Raw genomic sequence first — 10,478 nt, 5'->3', positions numbered from 1 at the left:
ATTTTAATTTATAAGGAACCAAATAAATTATGAATGTACATCAATCTAAGACTCATTATTTCTATGCATTATATAACTCTCTTACTAATCATTATAACAAAAGTACTGTCATTGGTGGCAGATATTTCATTATTACACGTGTCAGTCACACAGTGGTAGCAGCCATTTTGTGGATGTCCCAAACTTCATTAGCTATTTTCAAGAATGCAATATATAACTTAACAAGACCCTATCACTACTGTATTACAGGAAGCTTAGCCACTGCATTAACAACATTGCTTCAATTTAATAGATTGATATAATAACCCTAAATGTTTGTCAATATCAACATCCATCTGTCCATTGAATCAAAGTAACTTATTTTGTGACAGGTTTAGAATGAAGGATATAGGTGTATTCATTATCACAATCACATCATCATAGTGCAACCTTACCCTGTATTTAGGGAACAGGCATCGAATAATTCACTCCTAAGTCGATATGAGTGTGTGTGTTATATTGTCATTATCATTGATAGTGCCAGAATATTTGGTATAGGAGCTATTAAGTAGCCTGGGCTCAGCCGCATGTAATTGCATTGTTTAAAGAACTATTCATTATCAGGCAATTCATTTTAGCATCCTACGTTGTGAGATTAGTGTAGACCTGCAGTTATCAATGTATAGGGCAAGATTCACATACATATATATTTTGTAAATTATGCATGTATAAACTATTAATCTGTCGCTCTTTATCAATACTTGCCCTTATTGCCCACTCCTGGATCCTGAATAAACATACTGAAGGATGCCTGGAGTATTGTTCATGTGGATAAAGCCGTGGTTTGCTGGGTCACACACAAGACAAATACACTTCTAAAGAGAAAATCTGAATATGGTGCTTGTAAGTGAGCTTACGAGCATTTCACCCATGAGTTACATATACTATCAGGAGTTAATGTCATTTGTGGGAAATGTGCATAACCCTGCCCTGCAAGTATTGCTTTCCAATAAATGTGTTCTGTTCACTTATGCAGCACAATGTAAAGTCAGAACAGACACGCCTATTGTGGGAAATGAAACAAAACTGTACATGTGTGTGAATGGAAAGTGAAATATCTTTAGTTATTTGTTGCTTTAGAGGCTGTCAGAGCCCAGTGTACGATTAGGTGAAGTGCTAGGCTCTATGACAATGGAGGAGGATGGAAAGGCAGTGGAAGCTCGTGTAAGGACTTTGAACATCCTGAATGATGCTCTGAATAAGAAGGACCGGCTGCTGTTGGAGCCAGGAGTGGAATATGAGAATATTCAGGGGTTTGAAGACTGTATATTACTCAGCACAGAGCTGGTAGAAAACATAGCAGCTACCTTGCAGGATACCACACTTTTGAAAGACGATAACCCAGAGAATGGCGATGCCATTGCCGATGTATATCCTGGTCCAAATAATATTGTTGTCAGCTTATGCCAAGCTTTTTGGAAAAAAGAGGAGTTCCTGGGACTCTCATCGTGGCCTGGGGCATTAATCTTAGTGGCCGCAAATATTTGGAAGTACTGTACTTCTGACACTTTTTGGATTGAGAACAGAATTCTGAAATACAGACTGTATCCCCCAGCGGCTGATGACATCTGTGCCGCGTTTGAAGTCTGGATGAATCACAAAGGAGACTATATAAATGGTTCTTACAACTGCTGCGGGGAGAAGACCAGGGACTCAGTGTGTGAGGAATCTGATATGAGGTATTACATGTCTGTTTATTGGAAACCTATGGCTGAGCTCCAAAGTCTATATACATCTCTTGTTAAAAACATTGTTTACTACTATCTTCCTTGAATCCAGTGCCAATTCAATATCTCACCAAGATTAATCAACTTTCTATACAATGATATATTAATGAAAAATAAGGGGTACAGTAAAAGCCAAAACAATGTAAAGGGAGGCAAACACCTGCTAACACCATTAACGTAAAAAAATGGACCTAGAAGGTATTCGAAGACCCCAAGTGTCCGCAAAACTAATAACTTTCTGGTCATAGATTATTTGTTTTGTGGACCATTGGTGGTCTCGGGTATAACCATTGAAGGTGCCGGGTGGCTGGTGTAATGATGATGCTGCAGCACAATCCAGTTATAAAATCCTTAGTATTGAAGCTGTCTATTTGCATTACTCCATTGACATCTCAATTTGGATTAATGCAGAGGATGATTCCAATATGATTTTTAAAGACGTAAACAATGGATATGGAAGTGTTTGTATATAAATGTATATTATGTGGAATATGCAACTTTATTACAACTTTCTGTTAGGGACCCCAATAGGTATCACAGTGGCGTAAGTTCACCCCCCCCCCCCCCCCATCACAGCCGCTGACACTGTAATGTAGCAATGCGCATGCATGCTACATTACAGACAGGCTATAAATAGACGAAGCAGCAGCTGGTGGTCTGACATGGAGCTCTCCACTAGTGTATGGTGGTCAGTCCGGGAAGGGGTGTCATGTATTGGGCGGCCGTGACGGTACACTCCGGGTACATAGTTACAGACCTCAGTGGGGTTAATATGTTGTGGACAATGGAGGAGGTGCCCCTTCAGAGCTGGAGCCAGGCGGCAGGCGCCTCCATTGTCTCCCATAGTTCTGCCCCTGAGGTATCCCAGTTTGACTCTAGCTAGGTCAGAGCTAATAGCTGTATCACCCTGACTGGTACTACACTAGGATCTGGACTCTGATCACAGAGATCCCCAAGTTCTAGTAATGAGGGCTGAGCCTAATATAATACTCCCCCTGATTATTCTATCACTCTGCCCGATATACAGTATACCATATAATTTTCTTTACTGCCATCATCCAAGGAAAGTACAAAGGGGCCACAGGTCCCCAAACCCTATCACAATCGCACATTCTCTGCGACACAAACTAGCACTCAGATAGTTGGTCTCCTGCTTCTAGCAATCAATAATAGTTATAGCTTAGCCTTATCCATCTAATAGCTTCTTCAAAGACTGGGTGCTGGAGCATATGTGAAGTTAGACTAATCAAGGGACGCTTTATTTACTAAAGGATGTACAATACTTAGTCACAGAAATTATATAGATTAAAAGGGTTACAGATTACATAGACAAGTGTATGGTGCAATTTCAAAATAAAAAGGAAAAACCTACACAGAATTACACTTGGCTCATGCTGGGCCGGGTGGGGGGGGTCCAAGCTTCAACTTAGAATTTATCCCCGAAATCTGACTCAGAACAAAATACCTTTTATTAGCTCCCCCCATAGTAATGTCATGACCTAGTCCCTGGAGACTGGCTGGACAGATAGTAACTCAGAGACCATGCCAGGAACGCCCATGTAACTATTTACCCGAGTACAAATAACTACATTATTCCTGTGCAGCAGGTATGTTCACATTAATCTCTATGATTTAGAAAATGACTGCAAACCAGACTGCTCTGGGATGTGATCTGTGAGCACAGAAAAGCCCAAGGCTACAGGTATAAATACTTTTATACAGGTCATAGAAACCTGAACTGACTTCTCATATCCTTGTATTTCATAGCATGGGGTGCTCTTTTCTTTATAATACCGAGTGATATAACACAGACTAACATGTATACTGTCAGATACAGACCGACATCCTCTTGCGTAACATGAATCGCCTGCCTGGTGCCAATCACTGTTGCACATGAGCTCCATTAAATGAACAGCTGATCAGTGAATAGAAAGTCACATTAATGTTTTACTTATTCAATATTTGGTCTCTCATGTAACCACAAACCGATGAGCATAGACGGTGGCTAGGGATTGGAGGGAGCTGAATGTCTGTATACAGCGGGGGGCGTGACCGGGTGATGATGACATTGGGGGCGGGGCGTGACCGCGTGGTTATGTCATTGTGGCCCCACCCCCTCTTCACAATGCCACTGCAGGGGGGTGGCGCCAGCCAGGAGATTTGCCTACTTCTCTGAGTGGGGGGGGGGATGTGCCACAGATGAGCATATCTTTCCTAGCATATCCAGAATGTGCCACAGATGAGCATATCTTTCCTAGCTAATTATACATAGATAAAGTGTGCACAGGAATGTATAGTTCTATTATATGTTTAATATTTATTATATGTTGCTTTTTCTATACCTTTGCAATAGCTATAAGTTCAAATAAATGTTTTCCTCATTGTTTAGATTTTCTTTTCTGCCCTGTATGAGTAAAGATCAGAAGAATCTGGTGGAAAAGGCAAAACATACAGCCCTGAATATCCTCATTGACGCGCTCAGGAAAGACCTTCTGCTAGATAGGCCAGTCGTCTCAGATGTAGTGCAATCCGTGGTGGGCTTGCCTCTGATCACTACTAAACTAGTAAAAGAGCTCATCAGAAAGCTCCAGGATATGACTTTTAAAAGTGACAACAGACCTAGAGCAAAGTCAATGTTTGCCTACATCCATCCCAAATCAAATAATGTCATTTATTTGTGTCCACTCTTCTGGAAAGAAAAGGAATACCTAGACCAAGGGTCTCGTCCTGGAACGTTAATCCTCTATGTTGCAAACATACTGGGCTATAGACATAGGTTGACGCACAGTGGTGCTGTTGAGGCTGAGGAAACAAAACAATGCCGCCAAGTGGATTCACTGACTGCTGATGACATTTGTATGGCTTTTGAAATCTATATGAATCACTCGAAAGAATATAGCGATGGATCCTACTCCTGTTGCGGGGAGACAGCCCGGGATTCTGTGTGTGAAAAATCTATTATGCGTTCATGTCTAAAGGAAAATAAGTCTTTAATAGAAGAGTACTGACTTCAACAGCTGTAAATTAAAAATGACTCATGCCAAATATCCTGTGTTCCCAGATTTTCAGGGAAATGGGCACTTGCCACCAGGAGTGTTATACGCAATCACCAGGTATCATGGCAATATTTACAGGGAGAGGGGGGAGGTGATATCTGTTCATCTGCTTTGGAGGGTCCTGCTCTGCTCTTTTGAGCAAACGCTGGGGCTGGTGCCTCCAAGATCTGGCCTCTGGAGTGCATGGGCCAACGCAGACACAGTTTACCCCACAGCCTGCAATTAATCATTATATATGTAAAGAAAAAAATCTGTATATATGTGTATAGAGAGAGAGAATTTCTGCTTCTCTGTTATAGCGATATGAGACTACATGGCAGCAGGATATGTCAGTAATTATGATACAATAAGGACCAAAGTAAAATAAGTAAAAAAATAAGCTTTTTCCATTATACGTTCAAACCATGCTCAGATCTGCCCAACCACACCCTCTTTCTATCAGGGCCACACCCTCTTTCTATCAGGACCACACCCTCTTTCTATCAGGACCACACCCTCTTTCTATCAGGGCCCCACCCTTTTGTGAGTCAAAGATTCTATGCAATCCCATCAAAATCAGGTCTATTAGGAAGTATGTAATATTACATCTACCATCAAATAACTGAACTGCTCTGAGATGAAATTCCTTCCCACCTTGATCATTGTATAAGAATGCACGGACGGCTAGCATTTTTACTGACATGCTAGTGTCATGTACATTAAAAGTGGGATCACTCATTGTATGCACAACCTTAAAATGATAGAATAGTGTAGTGTAGTATTAGTGTTGGGAGGGGGTCTACTTTTTAATACCTTTACTAATTATTATTATTATTACATTTTATTTATAAGGCGCCACAAGTTATCCGCAGCGCCATACGTACATCAACAGTAGGACAGTACAGGGCAAACAGAACATTACATTTCAGTCACAAAAACAGACAGAGCACAAGTAACAATTAGCACCACAATTCTCAGTACACAATACAGCTGGAAAGCTGAAGGCTCTCATTGAAGTGCTAGAGAAGAGGGTTGTGAGAACAGTAGGGAGGAGGACCCTGCTCCTAGGAGCTTACAATCTAGGCTGATGTAAATTGTTTTTCTTAATGACAGATGACATTTTTACTGACTGTCAGACAATTTCTACTAAATGTAGGTCAGTCCTGTGTTACATAAGGAGCCATGAGATTGATTTTCGTCTCAAATTAATGCATATGCAATCACACATTTTGACTGACAGTACAAAACATTAATTCGTTAGTGTTTTAATAATTGTATTATTTATAATAATAATACTTAGAAGTAAATAAATATTTGTACATTATGACACCTCATATAGGGTATGATAGATTACATAACTACATGGAAGTATCACATTTCTATCTAGGGCAGGATTAGGGGCCACAAGGACCTGGGACTGAATATGACCAGGGACCTATTGTGAGAAGCGGAGGACCAGTGCTGTGTGGGTGTGACCTGTCCTATGTGGGCACGTACATCCCCTACACTTAGAGGAAGAACAGGGCTCTATGCCACCCCCAAACCCATGACATCATGATGTCACCCTTGAAAGTGGGGCTGATGGCTCTAGGAAGTAGAGCATCCTAAGGGCGCTTCTGACAGCTCCACAGGCTGCAGGGTGCTGTGGGCAGCTCTGCAGCAGTGCTACAGGCTGCAGGGCAGCAGCAGTGCCGCCCCCAGAGGCATGTGTGACAGCACCACTCTCACACTCTTAGTTACAGCCCTGCATACACTTACAGCCACGATGTCTCCTAAATAAGTAAAAGTAGAAAGATTACATAGGGGTCTATTTACTAAGCAGTGTTAGGAGACAGAGTGAAAAGTGATAAGGTGCCAGCCAATCAGCTCCAAACTGTCATCTCACAGGCTGTGTTTGAAAAATGACAGTTGGGAGCTGATTGGCTGGTACCTTATCACTTTTCACTCTGTCTCCTAACACTGCTTAGTAAATAGACCCCATAAATTGTGAGGAAAACAGAAATACAATTTTAAAACTTGTGATTTATGTGTGACCAGATGGCCAGCCGGGTTGTTGATCCTCATCATGCTGTTACATGATGGGCCTGATTTTATGTGGAGGCCTGGAACTATAATACCATCTGCTGCATTGTTAATCTAGCCCTGTTTCCATCTGCCAATCATAATCATGGACAAATGTAATGAGAACAATGTGGTAGAATAGTGTTTAGCATTGATGTCTTACAGCACTGGGGTCATGAGTTCAATACCCTGACCCACACGGCACGCCCTATCTGTGTGTTACAGGATTTAGACCATACTTACCTACATTCCTGGGCAACTTTCCGGGAGCAGCAGGAGGGGACCTGCTGCTCTCCTCTTCGGGGGGCGGGGCCAGACGATAGACAACATTAGGCCCCGCCCCTTTACAGGAAACCCCCGTGATTTGCGGGTCCGTGAGGAGGGGGCGTGGCTAAATGACGCGATTTGCCTAATTTAGCCCCGCCCCTTCCCGACGGACCCGATAATTTCAGGTAAAATCTCCACATCCTACCCACTTCACTAGGAAGTGGGCGGGATGCGGGAGATATGCCTACTCTTCCGGGATCGCGGGGGGTTACCCGAAAAATCGGGAGCCTCCCGCGATTCCCGGGAGAGTAGGCATGTATGATTTAGACTGTGGTACAGAGACTGATGTGAATGACAAATATTCTCATTACAGCACTGTATAATATATGGGTACTATAAATAGGCAGTAAAAGTAAAGTTGTGAATAAATATTTGTACAGTATGTATATTTGAGATGTATAAGAAGGAACTGTGGCTACACCCTGGTTGGACTCTACCATGGACATTGATGGAACATGTGCCAGAACCTTCCTTTATAGATGCCTCACCAGGTTGCCAGTTGCACAGATTGGGGTTCCCCTGAATATAGTGGCCAGACAGGTACAAACTGTGAAGGTGAATGCAGTTGAGAAACATATCATATTATACATATATTTTGCCTTTGTATAATTATCCTCTAATATTAATTTGTTAATGTTTTCTTATTTTTAAATTTAGCTTTATTCTTGATAGCAATAAATCATTTCATTGTTCAAAGTACCGCATGTTTGTAATAATTTATACTTATTTATTCATTTTACTTCCCCTGAAAGAACCCAGCAGTGGGAGTTTGGTCACTCTACACTGCCACAAATAGAGTGAGAATTGGATCTTATACATAGATTAAAATAAATGTACAGTTAGCCCTTGTCACAAACCTGGCTGGCTCTCAGATACAGCAACCTGGACCAGCTGATTGTGACGGTGCACACTTAAGTCACTTACCAGTAAGTCACACAAATGTCACTGCCACCACAAAAGAGGATACAGGTTCTTTGCGTTTCCCAGAAAATTATTAATAGTTCACATTCAATTACACATAGGTATCTAGCATGGGCCTCACAGGTTCAATAAGAATCACAGAGATTATGCTAGATTAAATGTGTTTAATCCAAAAAATGTTTCCAAGGCTTAGTTACAAAAAATGATTAATAAAATGACATACAGCAGTGGTTCCAAAACTCGGTCCTCAAGGCACCCCAACAGTCCAGGTTTTAAGGATATCCATGCTTGTGTATAGATGGTATAATCAAACTGACTGAGGTACTAAGTAAAGTCACATGTGCTTAAGTATGGATATCCTTAAAACCTGGACTGTTGGGGTGACTTGAGGACCGAGTTTGGGATCCACTGACATGTAGATTAACATGCAAAATAGTTTAAAAAATAAAAGGAAGAATCAGATCACTTGCAACGAGGCCAATATCTCTGCTGTGCAGGAGATCACAGGAAAGTTCGCTTGGTACATCTCAGCCTAAAGGCTTCTCCCTGGAAATGAACATTGAAAGCTAGGTGGCATTGCTTTTTATGGTCACCCAGCTTCTCTTTGTTTCCTACTCAAAACAGGTGTCAATTTAGCAGAGCCTATAAGATATATAATATAATTCTTGTCATTGTGATATGGTACTTGCATTACCCATCTGGCAGGAAATAGTTGGGATTCAGTGGTCTGCAACATCATACAACCTGTTCTCTCTGAGGAATGTAAGCCAGTTGACTTCACAAGATTTGCTCCCCCCTGCCAGACTCAAAGGGGTACATTTACTAAAGTGAGAGTTTTTAGATGTGGAGATCTTGCCCATAGCAACCAATTAGATTCTAGCTATTATCTTCTAGAAGGTGCATGTTCAATGTTTAGTAGATCTGATTGGTTGCTATGGGCAAAATATCCACTACTAAAAACCCACACTTTAGTAAATATCCCCCCCTAGACTCTGGACACAGCACAAGTTGAGATTTCTTCCTGACTCATACACATTCTCCCTACTGTGAAGAGTACACACATTCTGTTGGAACTGCTAATTACATACTTGCAATTCATATACAGTTTGAAAATAGCATATATTCTATACCAGTGGTCGAAGTGGGGTGGTATAATATACCGCCGCTTCCCGGCCCCACTTCATTTTAGATGCAGAGGAGAATGTACCAACGCTGGAATCTAGTATGGCATCCCAGTGCTGGAACAGCGGCGGCAATGTGTAGAGATGTGTCCCGCAGGGGACACATCTCGATCGGGGCAGCAGAAGCGCTGGCATGTAGCCGGGACAAAGTACCGGGTCCCGGCTGCACTAGAAGCACCACGCACTGGGCGGCTGTGAGCCTCGTGATTGGCTGGCAGCCGCCCAGTGCGTGGTGCTTCTAGTGCAGCCGGTACCCGGTACTTTGTCCCGGCTACATGCCAGCGATTCTGCTGCCCCGAGCCAATCACGAGGCTCGCGGCTGCCAGCCAAACTGCTAAATGGCAGCTTCTCATTGGCATGCATCGGCGCCAGCAGCAACGAAGAACCGAGGCTCCCGGTGGCTCCATTCCAGTACCGCAGGTCAGAGGGAATTAGAGAGGGGAGGGTGCGAGAGAGGGGCAGACAGAGGGAGGCAGGCAGTTAGTATTGTAGGGGATGAAAGAGAGGGCATCATTAAGTTAGAAGGGCTGGGTGTGAGAGAGGGGAGCAGGCAGGGAGAAGTGTGTGTGGGGGAGGGGTGAGAAGTACAATGGGGTGATATGGAAGCAGGGGCCCAAAGGGGGGGGAGATTCAATCTCCATACCCCCACCTCTAAATTCCCACTTTGAGCACTGTTCCATACAGGGTATACAATCGGGAAGCCGGCTGCCTTAATACCGGCAGCCGACTTCCCGACTGTCATATCCTGGCAAGGGTGAAATGCCGGCAATCTATATCTAGACGCCTGTCATTTCCCCGATGCCGGGAGACAGGCACCCGGCATTTCGATCAAAGGGATGCCGTGCGCCGCGAGCGGACAGCCGCAGGTGGGAGGGTTAGGTTTAGGGCACCCGGGGGGGACTTAGGGTTAGACACCCCCCCCCTGGGAGGGTTAGGGTTAGGCACCCCCGGGGGCAGGGCCGGACTGGGACTTAAAATAGGCCCTGGCATTTTAAGAGCACACAGGCCCACCTCGCGTCATCATCATGCTCCTGGCATAGACCCCTCCCCTTACTATTCCTAACCCCTCCCATTTCTTAGTCTACTCTCCTACACATATATTATTCATATTAGAACATACAAGTACACAAACAACAGAGCACATCCTGCAGGGGATTCAAACATGTGCCATAGTCAAACATTTGGTA

General features: G+C 43.2%; 1 protein-coding gene across 1 annotated transcript; it reads left to right on the top strand.

Moving 5' to 3' along the window:
• The first annotated feature begins 1,164 nt into the window (after positions 1-1,164).
• On the top strand, positions 1,165-4,774 carry LOC148524025 (uncharacterized). Its single transcript, XM_088472247.1, has 2 exons — positions 1,165-1,718; positions 4,156-4,774. The coding sequence occupies exons 1-2, from the start codon at positions 1,165-1,167 to the stop codon at positions 4,772-4,774; spliced, it is 1,173 nt and encodes a 390-aa protein (XP_088328373.1).
• The last annotated feature ends 5,704 nt before the right edge of the window (positions 4,775-10,478 follow it).

Source organism: Taudactylus pleione, unplaced genomic scaffold (assembly GCF_031769625.1).
Source record: "Taudactylus pleione unplaced genomic scaffold, aTauple2 ptg000122l, whole genome shotgun sequence".
NCBI lineage: Eukaryota > Metazoa > Chordata > Amphibia > Anura > Myobatrachidae > Taudactylus > Taudactylus pleione.
The sequence above is the reverse complement of the archived record's forward strand: the minus strand, read 5'-3'. Positions and strand labels throughout refer to the sequence as shown.